The 20,437-nt window shown below is 43.7% G+C and overlaps 1 protein-coding gene across 3 annotated transcripts; it reads left to right on the forward strand.

Annotated features, from left to right (window-relative positions):
• The first annotated feature begins 164 nt into the window (after positions 1 to 164).
• CASP2 (caspase 2) lies at positions 165 to 19,519 on the forward strand. 3 transcript variants are annotated; one of them, XM_003270855.2, is made up of 11 exons: positions 165 to 371; positions 3,365 to 3,515; positions 4,139 to 4,306; positions 4,456 to 4,537; positions 6,053 to 6,147; positions 6,420 to 6,596; positions 11,751 to 11,879; positions 12,032 to 12,122; positions 15,603 to 15,752; positions 16,498 to 16,607; positions 16,765 to 19,519. In XM_003270855.2, the coding sequence occupies exons 1-11, from the start codon at positions 298 to 300 to the stop codon at positions 16,894 to 16,896; spliced, it is 1,359 nt and encodes a 452-aa protein (XP_003270903.1). In that variant the 5' UTR covers positions 165 to 297; the 3' UTR covers positions 16,897 to 19,519. The 3 variants fall into 3 exon arrangements, 2 of the variants coding, with proteins under 2 accessions (XP_003270903.1, XP_030681816.1); XM_030825956.1 differs by lacking the exons at positions 16,498 to 16,607; positions 16,765 to 19,519 and adding an exon at positions 12,208 to 12,268 and having other exon boundaries at positions 15,603 to 15,691; XR_004033004.1 differs by lacking the exons at positions 4,456 to 4,537; positions 11,751 to 11,879; positions 12,032 to 12,122; ... (1 more) ...; positions 16,498 to 16,607; positions 16,765 to 19,519 and having other exon boundaries at positions 6,420 to 6,590.
• Positions 19,520 to 20,437: the final 918 nt, after the last annotated feature.

Below are 20,437 nucleotides of genomic sequence, written 5' to 3' on the forward strand. Positions count from 1 at the left end.
CACCCGCCCGCCCTCGCTCTTTCCCCGCCCTTTGCCCCGCCCCGCTCCTTCCCCTCCTTTTGTCTATCCGCCGAGCACCCGACTTCAGCCCATTGGACCGCGCGGCCGCCGCTAGAGCTCTGCGCCTGCGCACGCACCGGGCCGGGGACGGGGTGGCCTGGCGTGTGGGCGCGGCAGGGCGCAGGCGCAGGCGCAGTGTGCGTCCGCGTCTAGGGGGAGGGATGTGGGGGAAGCGACGGCCCCCGGTTTGTTTGGGCTGTGGGCGGTGCGCAGCGCAGAGCCCGGGAAAAGCGGGAAATGGCGGCGCCGAGTGCGGGGTCTTGGTCCACCTTCCAGCACAAGGAGCTGATGGCCGCTGACAGGGGACGCAGGTAAGTAGGGAACGGTCTTAGGGCTCGTTAGGGGAGCCCAGGGAAGGGGAGCGTGGCCCCCAGGAGTGCGGCCCTGCAGCCCCCTCCCCTCGGAGCCCCGGAAAGCAGCCGTGTCCGCGCTTCCTTCCGAGGGTGGGAGGCCCGCCCGAGCCGCTCCGAGCCTGACTCCGCGCAGGGGCCCGCGGGCGGACCTCTTGGCCTTGTCTCTCGTGGGAAAAGACTGCCCCAGCCTCCCTTTGTTCAACCCACGAGGGTTCTAAAGGGGAGCTCTTTGCAGTCCTGCCTGCTCTTGGCTTCTCTTGAAGATTCTTCATCCTTTCCTCCGGCTCCCTTATGAGGGAGACTATAAAAAGACCATACTCTGTCCCCTTAAAAATCGACGAGACCTTCTGCAGACCTCGGTGCTCTGCCTGATGTGCATTTGATTTGTATCGACTGTGTCATGATTTGCATGGCTTTGCATAGAATAACCAGATTTTCAAAGAAGTCAATACATGGTTTGGAAATTGAGTACTTTTGGCAGAACAAGTGGGTTCCTGTGGCTCCAAGTGTCCATGCCTCTGCCCCGGTCATTCCATTTCATGGCAGGCATCACCCAGGAGAACATTGTAATGCCTCCTGCTCGAGACTGAAGATTAAGGTCTTCGCAAAGGGAACCTGCAGAAGGACACAGAATTAAGACGTAGGAACTCCGTGGTGCCCTTCGCCCCTCCTCCCTTTCCAGTTGTGTCCTGAAATTCTAAATGATTGGAAACTTTTATAATGTTCACGTGTAAGACTCTCATACTACGGAGTAGAGGAGGGAGCGGGTGTGCAGAGTGGGTGATGCTTCAGATTAAAACTAAAGAGTTGATTGAAAATTCAAGTCTGGAGCTCGAGAGAGTTAAGAACTATAAGTCAGTAAGTTGCAGGTATGGGTGAGATTGCCTAGGGAAAGGCTCTTCGAAGGGGCGTCCCTAATGGAATATCAATATTAAGGGCAGGCCAGAGGCCCTCTAAAGAAAACAGGAACTGGATAGGCAGAGAGAAGACTCCCAAAGAATGCTGTCAAGGAAACCAGAGGAAGAGAACGATTTAAGGAGCGAATACTGCTGGTAAACTAATGGAAGAAATCTGCTGCACCACTGGTTGGTATCCCAGCTGCAGTGTTGTATGTGATCGTTATTACTGCTTTGATGTATTCGAAAGTGATTCATTCTTGAATAGGTTTTTTTATTTGTATAGCTCTTGTAGCCGGTTTTTACTGAAAGTCTGGGGTAATGGAAATATTACAGTAAAAAGAAGGAAAAATGGAGTTTCAGACTCACTTTTCCAAACCTCAGATTCATTGGCTGCTTCCAACCCACTTCGTCTGTTTTAGGATCCCACCTGCTATCTTAGGTCTCCCAGTTCCTCCAGGACCGTGCTCTTCCCTCTTGTAACTATAAATCTCTCACCCAATAACATCTCCGAGCCAAGTGCATCCATTCCATAGATGTGTGGTATTTCACTGATTCTAAGATACACATTTTTTCCCTACTTTTTTTTTTTTTTTTTTTTAGACGGAGTCTGCTCTGTCACCCAGGCTGGAATGATCTCAGCTCACTGCAACCTCCATCTCCCAGGTTCAAGCAATTCTCCTGCCTCAGCCTCCAAAGTAGCTAGGACTGCAGGCATGCAGCACCACACTCGGCTAATTTTTTGTATTTTTAGTAGAGACAGGGTTTCACCATGTTGGCCAGGCTAGGCTTGAACTCCTGACCTCAGGTGATCTGCCCACCTTAGCCTCCCAAAGTGCAGGGATTACAGGCATGAGCCACCGTGTCCGGCCTCCCCTCATGTTTTAACACCTTAGAAATCAGGATGCATTTTAGAGTAGGTTTTTAAGTTATAAACGGAAGTTATTATATCTTCACTGCTATCAGGTGCCACCCTTCCTGTTGTTAACATATTTGGAAAATGTGACTGGGCAGGCTAGAGAACTCTGGATTTATGTAAACTAGGCATGTAGATGACATATATTGGCAATAGGATTATTTTAGTTTATAAGCAGAAGCTGATCTCTTTGCAAGCCCGTAGCAAAGTTAGCTGGAGGTGACAGCACATGCCTATAGTCCCAACTATTTGGGAGGCTGAGGCAGGTGGATCGCTTGAGTCCAGGAGTTCTGGGCTATAGTGTGCTATGCCAGTCACGTGTCCACACTAAGTTCAGCATCAGTGTGGTGACGTCCTGGGAGCCAGGGTCCACCAGGTTGCCTAAGGAAGGCTGAACCAGCCCGGGTCAAAAATGAAGCAAGTCAAAACTCCTGTGCTGCTCTGTAATGGGATCATACCTGTGAATAGCCACTGCACTCCAGCCTGGGTGTCATAGTGAGACTCTTTTAAAGTAAATAGATAATACCTATCCACTGTGACTTTCTGTCATACTTTCTGCTTATCCACATCTTAACAGGATTCTGATAATTTCTAGAGCCATTTTGTCACTGGAACTTAAAGTTTAAAAAAACATGTAATTATATGTTTATATCACTAGAGAAAGAGAGTTAGTGTCTGCCTCATTTATTTTCTGTTAAAACCATTGGCTTGAGTTTTTGCCATAGTGTTATTTTAGCCCTCATCCAACTTACATCACTTTCACCAGCTTAGATAATGTGAGATGTTTTCTGAAATAATTCTCTTCATTAAAATTGGTCTATCAGAGAAGTATTCCTTCTCATAAATATGTGTGCTTGGGGGTAATATTTTGCTTAAGATAGGTATTTCCCTCCCCTAGTCAGACCATTCATCTCAGATGATCTCAGCTGAACATAAACCATAAGGAATTAGACATTATTTTCTTATGATCAATGTGTTCCTGCTTAGTATATCTTTGATTTAACCAGATTCAAGAAATATGCATAATCTTGGTTATTATAAGTCTTATTCTTTTTGTTCTTCCTATTCATGCCTCTCCACTCCACTCCTCTGTGCCAAATTGTGACTTGACAGCCTTTCCCTCTACCTTTTATCCGTAGGATGTTGGGAGTGTGTGGCATGCATCCTCACCATCAGGAAACTCTAAAAAAGAACCGAGTGGTGCTAGCCAAACAGCTGTTGTTGAGTGAATTGTTAGAACATCTTCTGGAGAAGGACATCATCACCTTGGAAATGAGGGAGCTCATCCAGGTATCTGGAGGCAAAGAGAGAAGATAAATTGATCATAGGGGTGGGAACAGAGCATGACAAAATATGGAAAGGATGTCGTATCTTTCTTCCTTCTTTTTTTTTTTTTTTTTTTTTTTTTTTTGAGACAGAGTCAGTCTCTCCCAGGCTGGAGTGCAATGGTGCAATCTTGGTTCACTGCAGCCTCTGCCTCCCAGGTTCAAGCAATTCTCCTACCTCAGCCTCCCAAGTAGCTGGGACTACAGGCAGGTGCCACCACCTGGCTAATTTTTTGTATTTTTAGTAGAGACGGGGTTTCACTGTGTTAGCCAGGATGGTGTCGATCTCCTGACCTCATGATCCACCTGCCTCGGCCTCCCAAAGTGCTGGGATTACAGGTGTGAGCCACCGTACTCAGCTGGATGTCGTACCTTTCTAAAGAAATGGAAATGCCCTTCTACCATAGAGCATTTGAGAGAAATGATATATAACTCAAGAATAACAGGAAGGACTTCACCCAAACATATACTTTTCCTGTAAAAAGAATTCTTGAGATGGATGAGGACACTACTAGGAAGCTCATGTGGAGAAACAGAATTATAGCTAGAAAAGTAAATATGATTTCATGTTTTATTCTTGTGTCTTAGGCCAAAGTGGGCAGTTTCAGCCAGAATGTGGAACTCCTCAACCTGCTGCCTAAGAGGGGTCCCCAAGCTTTTGATGCCTTCTGTGAAGCACTGAGGGAGACCAAGCAAGGCCACCTGGAGGATGTGTTGCTCACCACCCTTTCTGGGCTTCAGCATGTACTCCCACCGGTATGAAGCTTTAGTAATATGAGGTGTTGGGAAGGGTTAGTTTGACTGGAAAAGAATTTGTAAGTCAGAGGGAGGGAGACTAGATTTTGCTGTATTTGGACCAGACCACTTCCCTAAGGTCTGTCATCATGAGTTTTGATTTCTTACAGTTGAGCTGTGACTACGACTTGAGTCTCCCTTTTCCGGTGTGTGAGTCCTGTCCCCTTCACAAGAAGCTCCGCCTGTCGACAGGTGAGAATTGATGGACTAAAAGGGGTCCCAGGCCGGGTGCCGTGGCTTACGCCTATAATCCCAGCACTTTGTGGGGCCAAGGCGGGTGGATCACCTGAGGTCAGGAGTTCGACACCAGCCTGGCCAACATGGTGAAACCCTGTCTCTACTAAAAATATAAAAACTAGCTGGGCATGGTGGTGGGTGCCTGGAATCCCAGCTACTCGGGAGGCTGAGGCAGGAGAATCGCTTGAACCCAGGAGACAGGTTGCAGTGAGCCAACGCGGTGCCACAGCACTCCAGCCTTGGTGACAGAGTGAGACTCAGTCTCAAAAACAAACAAACAAACAAAAAAAAAACAAGGAGGGGGTTGTCCCAGATTGACTTCTCCTTTCTTGTCTGGTATGTGGCTTTGCCCTAACATGAGCCTTTTTTTTTTTTTTTTCTTTCTTTTAGAAATAGGGTCTTGTTTTGTCACCCAGGCTGGAATGCAGTGACACCATCATAGCTCACTGCAGCCTCGAACTCCTGGGTTGAAGGGCTCCTCCTGCCTCAGCCTCCCAAGTACCTGGGATTACAGGTGCATGCCACCACACCTAGCTCATTTTTAAATTTTTTGTAGAGAAGGAGTCTCACTTTGTTACCCAGGCTGGTGTCAAACTTCTGGCCTCAAGTGATCCTCCCGCCTTGGCCTCCCAAAGTGCTGGGATTATAGGTGTCAGCCACCATGCCCAGCTGAGACATAGTTTATATTGGGAACAGTTGTCAGTGAATTTGTTAAGGACTAGTAAGACAGTTTAGGCAGGAATTTGTGGTTTGTTTTTTTTTCTTCTTGTGACGGAGTCTTGCTCTGTCGCCCAGGCTGGAGTGCAATGGCGCGATCTCGGCTCACTGCAAACTCTGCCTCCTGGGTTCAAGTGATTCTCCTGCCTCAGCCTCCTGAGTAGCTGGGATTACAGGTGTGTGCCACCATGCCCAGCTAATTTTTTGTATTTTTAGTAAGAGATGGGGTTTCACCATCTCCTGACCTCGTGATCTGCCTGCCTCGGCCTCCCAAAGTGTTGGAATTACAGGCGTGACTCACGGCGCCCAGCCCAGGCAGGGTGTTATTAATAGTTGATCCATTTCCCTTCCACCCCAGATAACAGTTTTTATGATAATTGGCCCTTTGAGTAGCATGTATGGGCAGGAAGTTCGTGCTCAATTGGCCTCTAAAAAGCTGAATGAGAAAAGACTACATTTGGGGCCACCAGCCTGCTGATGGAGCAGCCTAGTGATTGGAACAAGGCTTTTATCAGCTAGCCCATTCAGTCATTCAGCCAGTTGAGCATCTGCTACATGTAGGCTATGTGCAGAGAATCCTTTAGTGAGCTAAAACTAAGAGTCTCTGCCCTCATGAAGCTTACAGGTTTGGGGAGTGAGTGAGACCAATATTTATCACAACCCAGTTGCAAGAGATGTCTGAAGTTACAAGGACGTATTAAGATTGCTGGTTAAGTTATATACTAGTTTTTTGGTTTTCTGTCTATACCATAGATACTGTGGAACACTCCCTAGACAATAAAGATGGTCCTGTCTGCCTTCAGGTGAAGCCTTGCATTCCTGAATTTTATCAAACGCACTTCCAGCTGGTGAGTTTTTGCATAATGACAAGAGGAAGAGAGTTGGGAAATTAGACATCCTTCCTGGGAACCAGAACTTAGTTTGCATGTACATTTCCTTTCTGCCTTATTAGTCAGAAAGTTATTACTGGTTAAATGCCTTCTGTGAGCATTTGTCTATTTTTACCTGCTGGGGGTTAAGAAGAAAAATACGATGTCTTTGTTTTCTTGAAATGTCTAATCTAGCTGAGGAATCATCTGTTATCAAGACGCTCATGGTCTAACTGGCCTCTCCTCCACAGGCGTATAGGTTGCAGTCTCGGCCTCGTGGCCTAGCACTGGTGTTGAGCAATGTGCACTTCACTGGAGAGAAAGAACTGGAATTTCGCTCTGGAGGGGATGTGGACCACAATACTCTAGTCACCCTCTTCAAGCTTTTGGGCTATGACGTCCATGTTCTATGTGACCAGACTGCACAGGTACCTGAGGCGGGAAAAATTGACATGTAAATTAGAGTACTGAACAACACTTTGGGACCAGAGACATCTTTTGCTCCTGTGCCTGCTGGCATATGTCTTAAAAGTTGGTTTACTCTACTTACATTTTTACTCACTCTGTTCTGCCTCTCACCTTGCAATCTAGTAAGAAAGAATTAGGGCCAGCCAGCCATTTTAGTGTTGATATCTCAGGTGTGGTTTCATAAAGTAATAATAGTCCGCGGTTGGGTTCTCACTTTTTTTTTTTTTTAAAGACAGAATTTAGCTCTGTCACCCAGGCTGGAGTGCAATAGCGCGATCTTGGCTCACTGCAACCTCTGCCTCCCAGGTTCAAGTGATTCTCCTGCCTCGGCTTCCTGAGTAGCTGGAACTGCAGGCGCGCACCACCATACCTGGCTGATTGTCGTATTTTTAGTAGAGACGGGGTTTTGCCATGTTGGCCAGACTGGTCTCAAACTCCTCACCTCAGGTGATCCGTCCCCCTTGGCCTCCCAAAGTGCTGGGATTAAAGGCATGAGCTACGGCACCTGGCTGGGAAAGTATTCCTAACAGTTATGTAATCACAAGTCATATCATAGGGTAGATTGTTTGTGGACCAGATTGCTAGAAATTGTAAACATTTTCATTATGGGCTGTTCGTCATTAACCTCAGTTACTGTACTGCACAACTGACTTTGTGACCTTTAGGGTTTCTATTTTGCAATCAATAATGGCCTATTTGTAGATTCATATTCACTATTTTGATTCCAGAATAATAGAACTTTCTTAAACTTGCTTTGAGGTTGTCAGTGGTGAAATTAAAATTTCTAGGAGATTCACTTTGATCTGTTGGGATAGAGGGTCTTTGTTTTCCATTCAGCATTGTCTGTAGTCTTCCTTTCTCTTTCTCAGCTGCCCTCCTTGTGTGAGAGTAATTATGTATTTACTATATTTTTGGCAAGGCCAGTTTCCTCCACAGGTACCTGGGTGTTGTCCTTTACATGCTATTTTTGCCAGCTTCCCCATTGTAGCATATGCAATGTAGTGAAATCCACCCTTGCTTCAAAGCCACGGCAGGAACAGCTGCTTCAGTCATCAAGTATTCAGGTAGTTTATATGCTTTCCTGAGAAGTCTGCTGGGCATAAAGGGACAAAGGGTAGGATACCAGCCATAATTCCTACAGAAGGTCACTTAACAAAATGTGCACTGTGTGTGTTTTCTTAGAGGTTTTGGTCCAGCCATTTCTTTTACTAGAAATCTATTATGTCATGGTTTTTCAAGTTGTTTGCAGCTGATAAAGGATCTTACATGTCTAATAGTTAAAGATACAATACTGAGTCACTAAGTTAGCTATATACTGCTGTTTTCTCAGAGACCGTCAGATTTAGTGAGTTTATGAGCTCACTTCATAAATAACATTTCCATTTATGCTAAGCCTGATGCATATTCAGTGACCTATTGGATTCTAATTCTTTGGTTGAATTGCTCTGTAACTGGAATTTCAGTAGAGTTGAACTTCGAGCACCATATGTTGGGGGACTGTGTGAGCTGCCACAGATTTTTTTAAAGATCAGATGAGAGAGTTTTGACATGAGCATAAAAGGCAGTGTGTCCTCTTATATTCCTAAGGACTAAACAAGATTAGAGAAAAAATCTTCTGTCAGAGCTAAGAAGAGGAAGTGCCTAGGTAGATAGGATCAGAAGGATAAATGGAGGAGGCAGAACTTAGGCTGGCCTTGAAGGATAGAAGTTACTGAAGCAGAGAGGAGTGGTGAAGCCACCCTAGGCAGGGAGAACAGTATGTGGACAAGAAATGTGTGTGTTATAAACCAGGTAGTTGCAATGGGTGTCATAATTTGATGCACTGGGCATCTGCACAGAATACTCTCTTCCTGGTGGGATCTCCCTAGAGACTCAACTCGTTTATCATATAGCTATTTGGCAAGCAAAGAAACAGAACAAAAAAAAAAAGATCCTCTTTTCTTTTCCTATCAAATCTTTCTTACTTAAGAGAGGAATTCCATTTAAAAACAGGAAATAGTATAATTAGTCTTAGAGACTCCTCTTACCCTGATAGTGCTGCAGTGAACATGGGTATTCTCACTGCCCAGATGTTTTCACTTTTCTCTTTAAGTTTTTATTGCAGCTACTTCATGAGGTTACTAGTTCTAGAATTTTGATTTACCCTATGTTAGGAAACGTACTCTTCAAAGTGGAAATTTCCTTTTACCATGTGGTATTGTTTTTTTAGCTTGCATTTGGGTCACAAACTGCTTTGAAAATGTAGGGACAAGCTATGGGTTATCCCTGGAAAATGCAGCTGCCCATATAATTTAGCATGTAATTTCAGAGGTTTCACAAGTTACTCCCTTCACATGTCCCCCAACCCCTAGCCAAAAATACACTTAGGAGTTAAGAACCCTGCTATTTATAGAAGTACTGTAATTTTATTGAAAACAAATCTGCAGATCCTATTTTAAGCTATGCTACTTGTGGAAAAATTCCTCCAAATGTCTAATCCCCATTTATTGAATGGTTTAGTCTTACTAAGTTTGGTTACAAACTGCTTGTATTCTTTTTTTGGACATTGTTTTCTATTTACTGACCTAATCTCACTAAATTCAAAATGCTCGTGATTCGGTGCCCAGGTATATAATTTTTGTTTTCTTTTTTTTTATTTTGAGATGGAGTTTCACTTTTGTTGCCCAGGCTAGAGTGCAGTGGTGCGATCTGGGCTCATTGCAACCTCTGCCTCCCGGGTTCAGATAATTCTCCTGTCTCAGCCTCCTGAGTAGCTGGGATTACAGGCGCATGCCACCACGCCCGGCTAATTGTTGTATTTTTAGTAGAGACAGGGTTTCATCACATTGGTCAGTTTGGTCTCGAACTCCTGACCTCAGGTGATCCACCCGCCTCGGTCTCCCAAAGTGCTGGGATTACAGGTGTGAGCCACCGCGCCCGGCCTTTGTTTTCTTCTTTGAGCAAAATTAACTTCTTTAACTATTAAATGTTAAATTCTATTAGCGTCAGCTCCAGAAGAACATTCACAGTTACGTATTCTCTTGAAATTATATATTCTTGAAAGAATTTTTTGATTATCTGTCATTACCTTAAGATTTCTATTATTATGGTTGGCTTCTACTTAGAAAATACACATACTTTTCAACAACACCAATCTCTTTATTTCTAGTTATATTGCAGACTTTCAGATATTTTATGTAGTTGCATCTCAATTATCTACAAACAGAAGTATTCCGAACAGATAAATTAGTAGCTCTCAAACTTTAACATATCAGAGTCTCCTGGAGGGCTTGTTAAAACATATTTTGCTGGAGCCCAAGATTTCACGTTTCTTCCAAGTTCCTGGGTGATGCTGCTGTTGCTGCTTTAGGGGCCACACTTTGAGAACTACTGCAATATGTTATATTATAGAAGTGTGCTTTTTGTTTTGGCAGTGTGTGTGATTGAATATATGTGTGTTTTAACTCTTCCACCCAGATAACTTACTTATTTTCATTACATTTTATTCAAGTTTATAATAAAATGGACTTTTCTTTCTGCCCAGCTCAGAAGACCCAGACATCATGAATTATAGAGAGAGGCATAGGTTTAAACATGTGCCCGATTATTGTGCTCTTTAGGTACACAGTATAACTTTCTGATGGATGGACCAAATGCTTAAGGTAGTGCTCTTCATGTATCGCAACTTAGTGCAAGATAAACAAGATTCTCCAGGCATGGTGGCACATGCCTATGGTCCCAGCTACTCTAGAGGCTGAGGCAAGAAGATTCCTTGAGCCCAGGAGTTCCAGGCTGTAGTGTGCTATGCTGATCAGGTGTCCAAACTAAGTTCATCATCAATATGGTAACCTCCTGGGAGTGGGGGACCACCAGGTTGCCTAAAGAGGTGTGTACCAGCCCAGGTCAGAAATGGAGCAGGTGAAAACTCCTGTGCTGATCAGTAATGATCTTGCACCTGTGAATAGCCACTGCACTCAAGCCTGGGCAACATAGCGAGATCCTGTCTTCAAAAAAAAAAAGATGAACAGGAACAGAGTTCGTAAGTCGGACTACAACATTGACCAGTAATAGATTTCTTTGAGAAAAATACTATTTATTAGACATGCACATTGTAATAACGGCACATTTTTTGCAATGTGTCCCAGACACAGTGATCGGTTTTTTTTTTTTTTTTTTTTTTTGAGACAGGGTCTTTCTCTGTCACCCAGGCTACAGTGCAGTGGTGCAGTCACAGCTCACTGCAGCCTCAACTTCCTAGGCTCAAGCGATCCCTCCACCGTAGCCTTTAGAGTAGCTGGGACTATAAGCATGTGCCACCATGCCTGGCTAATTTTTTTTTTTTTAAAGATGGAATCTTGCTAGGTTGCCCAGGCCAAGTCCTTTGTCATAATATCTCATTTTTATCTTCACAAACTTAGAGAAAATACCCTCATAATTTTTTTTTTATAAAGTGAAAATTGGGGTCTCAAGGGTCTGAGTATATTGTTCCAGCTCATGAAGCCAAGGTTCAAACCTAGATTAATCTGAACCCAGGGCCTGTGTATGTAATTACTGCCCTGTACAGAATCCTCCTTCATAGTCCGCTCTTTCTGAAACAAAGCATTTTATACAGACATCGTCACTATCTCTTGGATACTTAGAATCTTAGAAGACAACATACAAGTATTGCTATTCTCTACTATCATGATGCTGTCACAGAACAGTTTATTTTCTTGTAGCTGAATGTGCATGTTACTTACTCATAGCTACACTTTGAGTCACCCTTGTGCCATTTATATACAAGGGCACTTGCTCTAATGAAGGATCTGGTTATGAACAGGGAATTAGAGTTGACCAGCTCATGATTAGCTTCTTTAGTAACTTGTTTTAATCTAGGAGCTCTTTGCCTAGCTCTTTGCCTATCTCAGTGAGTCTGAATCTGTATTCAGAATATTGTGTCTGAACTCATGCATTTTTCTGGTGAGTCCATAGCTTGCCTTAGTCTCTCAAAAGGTCTCTTCTTTTATCATTGACCACAGGAATATACAGAAAGCATTTTATCTTCTAATAGCTTAGGGTTTCAAAAAGAAGCCAAACTTTGATGCTTATATTGGTGCTGACTTTAGTGCACAACACTAAACATTCCTTTCTTTTAGGAAATGCAAGAGAAACTCCAGAATTTTGCACAGTTACCTGCACACCGAGTCACGGACTCCTGCATCGTGGCACTCCTCTCGCATGGTGTGGAGGGCGCCATCTATGGTGTGGATGGGAAACTGCTCCAGGTGCGAATACGCTGGTGGAAGCCAACTGTTGAAAGCAGGCTGCTTTACCTCCTGCCTGCTGTCTGTCGAGTGATGGCTACTGTTGCATGTGTAGGACTTAGGACGCCCCGCCGAGTGCTTAACCTCCCTTCTTCCTTCTTTCTTTCTGGCAGCTACAAGAGGTTTTTCAGCTCTTTGACAATGCCAACTGCCCAAGCCTACAGAACAAACCGAAAATGTTCTTCATCCAGGCCTGCCGTGGAGGTGAGTGCCCTGGCAGACCAGCACCTGGGTGGTGGCTCCTGGGCGGCCTCCCACCAGCTCTCACTTTCCTGTTTGCTCCTCTCAGGTGCTATTGGATCCCTTGGGCACCTCCTTCTGTTCACTGCTGCCACCGCCTCTCTTGCTCTGTAAGTGTCTCCCAATGCATGGGGTGTGCTGGGACTTGGGCAGCCCATGGCTCTCAGGCTGGTCAGCTCTCTGTGCACCACCATCTCCTGTTCTCAGGTCTCTTTTATCAGTGTCTTTGCCTTCCTTTCTGAGAACTCTTACTCTTTTCTGTGCTTCATTAACTCTGGTGCCCTTTTTTTGGTTACTCATTCCAGTTATGGATTTCTGATCTGTCTTTTTCCTGTCCTTCTTATTTTATCTCCTTTCTTTCACTCTTTCTCCTTTTCACTTGTTCCATATACTTCCCTGTTTACAGACACTTCCACGCTTGCCTCCTTTCTTCTTCACATTCGTGGGTCATGCAGGATAGCAGAACTGAATCTGTGATGGCCTTTGACTCTTCCTTTTCATTGAGCTGCTGTTGCCCCTCTTTCGCTCATGCACTCTGTTTTACTCCTTTAAGAGCCAGGACTGCAGGACAAGGATTAAAAGACACATAGGCATGCTTCTCATCCTGGAGGAAAATAATAGTAATTAAGAGCCCTAACTTTGGAGTCAAATTCTGACTTCACCATTTACTAGTAACGTGAAGTTAAAGAAGTTAAACGGCATCCGTCCATCTCAGTTTCCTCAATATAAAATGAAAATAGTCCTTGTACCTACTTCATAAGGTGCTTGTGATGGTTAAATGAGATCATGCATTTAAGGGCTTACATAGCTCAGTACCTGGCTCACAGCACATCCACAAAATATGCCAGCTGTAACTCTTAAAACACGATCAGTGCCGTAAAGGGCTTATAGTTTGCTTTAAAGGTCACTGTCCAAACATTCAAATAATTACTTTTTTAATCTCTCATGTAGCCAAATGTAAATAGCTAATATTATTGTCATCCTGATCTAATATTACCGCAGAATATAGTCTGCTGAGGTCCTGCAACATGACTCAGACTATGGCAGTTACTACCACAAAAGCAGAAGGAAATGTGGCCTCTCTAAGGAGCAGACCAGTTACTCAGGAAAATAAAGTAAATATAAATGAAGTAGCTTAAGACTAGTTTACAGGCCTCATGTAAGCAAAGGTGAAATTAGCAAGGTACAAACTGTACTTAGGAAGGAGTATGCAGTAAGAGTAGATCATTTTAAGTGAGGGTAGTTTAAAGAGATTTTGTGGATGAGATAAGGCTTAATTTGTACCCGGAGTAATTTGATTTACATAGTTATAGAGTACTATCTAGAGTCTGTCGTAGGAAAGAAACAATACAATATGATAAGCACACTGAGATTCAGAGGGCATGTTGTGTCTCCCCTCCTCCCAAACAAATACTCGGATCTGATTTTAAAACAGCATCTGTATGAGTATGTGAGATGTGGCTGGTCACAATGAAGTGGGTTCACCTCATTACAAACCTTTAGTCATAACTGAGATTTTGGACATCAGCAGGTAAAAGTAAGGAACAGTTGGGAGCTTAAGTAAGAAATAATGTGATGAATTGTTTTTCCAGCAAGGTTGCCGTGGAGGGGGCTGCACTAAGGAAAGAGGTTATGGGTCAGGAACTTTACTTTTCATTCCCTGCTCTATCCCCAGGCTCAGGGCACTGCCTGACACATGGTAGCACTTATAAATGTTGAATGAATAGATGAAAATTAATCTGCCTGAAAAACTGTAGGTATTATGTAAAAAACAAATATGAGGATATTGTGACAAAAGAACCAGTGGCATTTATCGATTGATGGATTTGTGATGTAAAGGTGAGAGAGGAATTCTCCTTTCTCTTTAGCTTGGCCTGTTTCCTTTAGGCGTCTTTACTAACAAAATGACAGTTAAATTGTGATTTTCTCCTCCTATATCTAGGGATTTAATACACTATTGGATCTGGATAAGGAGTAATTGCTCTTTTCCAGAGTAATCTGGATCTTTTGCTCTGTCTCTCTAACTTTTCTGAAATTAAATCCTTCAAGGAATGACCAGTAGCCAATTGTTCATTGAAAATTTGAGTTCACCTGTCTTCCTGCTGTATTTGGTTAATATAATTAATGTCTAGAAAAAGCTCCACCCCCCTGCCCCAGTCAGCGTCTAAACTGGAGTGTAAGCTCCATGATGGCAGGAATTTTCTCTTCACTCTATCCCTAGGCCTTAAAGTAAGACAGTGCCCAACACATGGCAGTTGCTTGACACATTTTTGTTAAATCTGTGCTTTGGTCCTTTCCCCCCCAATTCTTGAAGCTTCCCTTCTTTCCTAGGCTCCCTTGATGTTGCATGGATCAGGAAGTACTATAAAAGAGCATACTGTTACTTTTGATGTGTTGACCTGAGAGTCCTCCCTATCTGTCTTTCCTACTGACAGCACCCCTGCCCACACCCGAAATAAAACATCATCATCAAAAATAAGAGTCTGTCTTGGGATACATAAGGCTTGTATCAAGAGCAAGGATCTGCTCGGGGTATGTTGAGAAATTACTGCTAAAACTGAATAAGGATGATCTTTTTAAATTTTCTTGGAGAAAATAGTCAAATTCTCCCCATTTTAAGTTTTTCCTCTTAAAATTTTCATAAGGCCAGGTGCGGTGACTCATGCCTATAATCCCAACACTTTGGGAGGCCGAGGCAGAAGGATCACTTGAGGCCGGGAGTTCAAGACAAGCCTGGTCAACGTAGCAAGAGCCCATCTCTATTAAAAAAAAAAAAAAGATTTAAAAAGTTATTTTAAAAAATAAATTAAAAAATTTTTTTCTGAAATCTTGGATGCTTGCTCTAATTTATCTTATGAAATTAATAAACAAATAGTGCTTCAAAGATAGCAAAACCACCTTGGAAACAACTGATCATACTTAGTTTTATTATTTTTTTGATACATAGTTTGAGGTGATTTTTATGTAGCATAGATATGGTAACCGTATTTGTTATTTATTACCTTGTTTTTTCTTGTTTATGTAATTAAATATATCAACATTTTATTATGTATTGCAATAAAAAGCACTGTGACTCCCAGGCATACTGTTAATTGAACAAGTGAGTTGTGGACTTAGATGATTTTCAGTTCCATTTACAAGGAGTATTTGATTTGGCATTTTCCCTGTCTTATACAGAATGGGAACTGCTCCAACCACATAGATGTGCATGTGCTTGAGCGTGGTGCCTGGTGTGTATGAGGCATCCCCTGAGTAACAGATGCATGCTGGGAGAGTAATAATTTTTTTTTTTTTTTTTTAAGTTTATCAGCCATAGGTTGGAGGCAACAGCTGGAAATGGCTCTTCCCCTTCAAGGTTGTAGGGAATGTGGGCTTGTCTGTGACAGGCCCAAGAGAGACAGGAAGAAGTAACATCATTGTCCATTCTGTCTGCCTTTGTTACAGATGAGACTGATCGTGGGGTTGACCAACAAGATGGAAAGAACCACGCAGGATCCCCTGGGTGCGAGGAGAGTGATGCCGGTAAAGAAAAGTTGCCGAAGATGAGACTGCCCACACGCTCAGACATGATATGCGGCTATGCCTGCCTCAGAGGTACTTTTGAGTTCCAAAAGAGTTGAGTCATGCCTCATTTTATTGCACTTTGCTTTATTGTGCTTTGCAGGTACAGGTTGAGTATCCCTTATCTGAAGTGTTGGGACCAGAAGTGTTTCAGATTCTGGATTTTTTTGTTTTTTTTGGATTTTGGAATATTTGCGTTATACTTACTAGTTGAGTGTCCCATATCCAAATATTCTAAATTTAAAACGCTCCAGTGAGCACCTTCTTTGAGCATCATGTTGGCACTTGGAAAGTTTCAGATTTTGAAGCATTTCAGATTTTTGGATTTGGGATGCTCAGCTGCTTTTTACAAACTGAAGGTTTGTGGCAATCCTTTGAGCATCTATCAGCACCATTTTTCCATTGGCATGCCTCTGTTAGCATTTTTCAGCAATAAAGTATGTTTTAATTACAGCATATGCATTTTTTAGACATAATGTTGTTGCACACTTTATTAATAGACTGTAGGATAGTAACCATAACTTCCATACACACCGAGAGACCTGAAAATTTGTATGACTTGCTTTATTGCCATATTCACTTTCTTAAGCTGGTCTGGAAACAGACCTGCGGTATCTCCAAAGTATGCCAATAATCCAAGAGTGTACCCTCCTAGACTTAGATTCTTCATGCTGGGTTCTCTGACTGGGGAGGGTGCAGGTGCCATGGCTGGGTCTAGTTTGGGAAGTCCAGCTGTGTGATGGCATTCACACTGTGATGAATGCCCTTTTGGTTGCAGGGACTGCCGCCATGCGGAACACCAAACGAGGTTCCTGGTACATCGAGGCTCTTGCTCAAGTGTTCTCTGAGCGGGCTTGTGATATGCATGTGGCCGACATGCTGGTTAAGGTGAGCCGGTGGGCTCTGTGACCCCTGTGCATCTCCACAGTGCTCTACTTTCCTCCTCCCTTGAATGCTCTTTCATAGTCCGTCTCCCCTTTCCGTTGTGCTGCTCTCCTGAAGCCCAAGATTCTCAGACTTGGGCCTATTGGTTCTGCCCCTCCAGGTGAACGCACTTATCAAGGATCGGGAAGGTTATGCTCCTGGCACAGAGTTCCACCGGTGCAAGGAGATGTCTGAATACTGCAGCACTCTTTGCCGCCACCTCTACCTGTTCCCAGGACACCCTCCCACATGATGTCACCTCGCCATCATCCACGCCAAGTGGAAGCCACTGGACCACAGGAGGTGTGATAGAGCCTTTGATCTTCAGGATGCACGGTTTCTGTTCTGCCCCCTCAGGGATGTGGGAATCTCCCAGACTTGTTTCCTGTACCCATCATCTCTGTCTTTGAGTGTGGGACTCCAGGCCAGCTCCTCTTCTGTGAAGCCCTCTGCCCGTAGAGCCAGCCTTGGTCGGACCTATTGCCAGGAATGTTTCAGCTGCAGTTGAAGAGCCTGACAAGTGAAGTTGTAAACACAGTGTGGTTATAGGGAGAGGACATAGAAGTTCCCCATATTTGTGTTCAGTTCCAGCTTTTGTAGATGGCACTTTAGTAATTGCTTTTATTACATTAGTGAAGATGTCTGAGAGATCATCTCCTATCTTTTATTTCATTCATATCCCCTGCCCTTTTTGTCCTAGAGTGAGAGTTTGGAAGGTGTCCAAATTTAATGTAGACATTATCTTTTGGCTCTGAAGAGGCAAACATGACTAGAGACACACCTTGCTGCAGTGTCGGGAAGTGGCCTGTGCGTTCCCTTCAGTACTGCAGGGCCACCCAGTGGAAGGACACTCTTGGCTCGTTTGGGCTCAAGGCACTGCAGCCTGTCAGCCAACATTGCCTTCCATTTGTACCTTATTGATCTTTGCCCATGGAAGTCTCAAAGATCTTTGTTGGTTGTTTCTCTGAGCTTTGTTACTGAAATGAGCCTCGTGGGGAGCATCAGAGAAGGCCAGGAAGAATGGTGTGTTTCCCTAGACTCTGTAGCCACCTCTGTATCTTTTTTCTTCCTGAGAAATGTCCATCTCCCTTACTATTCCCACTTTCATTCAGTCAACCTGCACTTCATATCTAGATTTCTAGAAAAGCTTCCTAGCTATCTCCCTGCTTCATATCTCTCCCCTCTTTACCTTCATTTCATCCTGTTGGCTGCTGCCACCAAATCTGTCTAGAATTCTGCTTTACTGGATCATATAAACACTCAAAGATGTAATGTAGTTCTTTGGTCCTGCTTTCTGCTTCAGTATTAAACTCTCCTTTGATATTATGTGGCCTTTATTTCAGTGCCATACATGTTATTTTTTTCAACCTAGAAACTTTTATCCCTACTTATCTGAAACTTCCCTGTTCTTTAAGACTTTTTCTGCCTTAAAGACTTTTTCTGTCTGTTTTTTGAGACAGAGTCTCGCTCTGTTGCCCAGGCTGGAGTGCAGTGGCGCTATCGTGGCTCACTGCAACCTCCACCTCCCAGGTTCACACCATTCTCCTGCCTTAGCCTCCCGAGTAGCTGAGACTACAGGCGCCCGCCACCACGCCCGGCTAATTTTTTTGTATTTTTAGTAGAGACAGGGTTTCACCATGTTAGCCAGGATGGCCTTGATCTCCTGACCTCATGATCCACCCACCGCAGCCTCCCAAAGTGTTGGGATTACAGGCGTGAGCCACTGCGCCCAGCCAAGACCTTTTTAAAAAAAAAAAAAACTTCCATTCTTTCTTCCTCCAGTCCGTTCTCCACATAACAGAGTAGTTTTGGTTTTTAATTTTTTTTTTGGTTGTTTGGTGTTTTTGTTTTTTAAGGCGAGTTCTCACTATGTTTCTCAGACTGGTCTCGAACTCCTGGCCTCAAGCCATCCTCCCGCCTTAGCCTCTCAAATAGCTGGGACTACAGGCATGAGCCACCACGCCTGGCCAGGTTTTGGTTGTTTAAATATAAATCTGATCACCTCCCTGCTTAGAACCCTTCTGCTTTCTATTATACCTCATTTAAAATTTAAACTCCTCACCTTGGTTTATGAGAACTGGTTCTTGCCTTCCCCTTGAACCTCATTAAATGATAATTTCTTGCTATGCTCCAGCCTGAGTGGTCTCCTCTCAGCTTCTAATTTTGTGCTCTTTCCTGCCCTCTTCCTGGGCCTTCTCAGCTCTCCACCCCCACCACTCTTGACTCAGGTGGTGTCCTTATTCCTCAAGTCTTGACTATTCCTGGGCCCTTCAGTCCCTGAGCAGTCTACTTCTGTGTCTATCACCACATCTTGTCTTTTCCCCTCATTGCGTTTATTGCAGTTTATATGTATGCTACTTTTACTTGTTCATTTCTGTCACCCCTACCAGGCTGTAAATGAGGGCAGAAACCTTGTTTGTTTTATTCACCATCATGTACCAAGTGCTTGACACATAGTGGGTCTTCAGTAAATGTTTGTTGAATAAAAGAGGGAAGAAGGCAAGCCAACCTTAGCTACAATCCTACCTTTTGATAAAATGTTCCTTTTGACAATATACACAGATTATTATTTGTACTTTGTTTTTCCATGTGTTTTGCTTTTATCTGCTGGCATTTTTAGCTCCTTGAAGACATATCATGTGTGAGATAACTTCCTTCACATCTCCCATGGTCCCTAGCAAAATGCTAGGCCTGTAGTAGTCAAGGTGCTCAATAAATATTTGTTCTGTGAGCTGGGTGGTTTGAAGCCTTGCTGCCAAGTCCTGCCTTTGGGTCGACATAGTATGGAAGTATTTGAGAGAGAGAACCTTTCCACTCCCACTGCCAGGATTTTGTATTGCCATCGGGTGCCAAATAAATGCTCATATTTATTACTGGTATGTGCTCAATATCTGTTTCTGTAGATACTCAGTCCTCTGAAGCCCATAGATTTCGTTTCCTTAGCCCCTTACACTGCAGCATTCCTCACCACCTCACAAGGCATACCCAGACCTGAAAACCCCTTATTTTGCTGTCATGATCCTGTGAATATATGCAGGTGTGGGCCCATCTCGGTTTGCATAGTCCTGGGATTTCTCAGAGATGAAATGGAAGTCATTAGCAAACAGTGCTGGTTCTTGGTTATTTAGACTATGAGATGTAGGCTGCCATAACAGATTGGGCTGGAATAGAAGGATGGGAGAGTGAAGATAGTAAAATTCCATTTCTTACCTGGTTGCATTTAAGGTCTTCTAGAGTGGGCATAGATTGTAAGAGAATTCTAGTGCAGCATAGAAGAGATCAAAGCAATGGATTTGTGTAAGTTGGGATATTTTGGGGGTGCATTGTATCTAAAGGATATGCCTGAGAGGTAAGTGCAGGTGCAGATGGGCCATGGAATTTGGCAAGAGATGGAATGTTCTGTAGGAACTTTCTACAGAAGTTTTGGTAGGAAACAAAACTTTTTTTTAAATACGGGGTTTCACCATGTTGGCCAGGCTGGTCTCTGTAACTCCTGGCCTCAAGTAATCAGCCTGCTTTGGCCTCCCAAAGTGCTAGGATTATAGGTATGAGCTACCACGCCCAGCCAGAAACAAAACTTTTTTGTTTGGTAGGAAACAGCTGTGGGAGCTGGAAACATTGTTGAGTCATACAGAGAAGGGAATGGCTGTCTAGGAAGAGCAGAAGGGGATTGAGGTGAGCTGAAGCACCTCGGCAGATAGAGCAGAATTTGGTACAGAACACTGGAGAGACAAAAGGGCATGAAAAATGGACTGAAACTGGTTGGTTGTACTGCACGAAGAACAACCGTGGGA

This window comes from Nomascus leucogenys, chromosome 13 (genome assembly GCF_006542625.1).
Source record: "Nomascus leucogenys isolate Asia chromosome 13, Asia_NLE_v1, whole genome shotgun sequence".
NCBI lineage: Eukaryota > Metazoa > Chordata > Mammalia > Primates > Hylobatidae > Nomascus > Nomascus leucogenys.

Excerpts from the sequence above, each read along its gene's own strand:
- CASP2 (XM_003270855.2), top strand. The coding sequence starts at position 298 with ATGGCGGCGCCGAGTGCGGGGTCTTGGTCCACCTTCCAGCACAAGGAG. Across the intron at positions 11,880-12,031 it reads TGGATGGGAAACTGCTCCAG|CTACAAGAGGTTTTTCAGCT; the intron begins GTGCGAATACGC and ends TCTTTCTGGCAG. Across the intron at positions 12,123-15,602 it reads CATCCAGGCCTGCCGTGGAG|ATGAGACTGATCGTGGGGTT; the intron begins GTGAGTGCCCTG and ends CCTTTGTTACAG.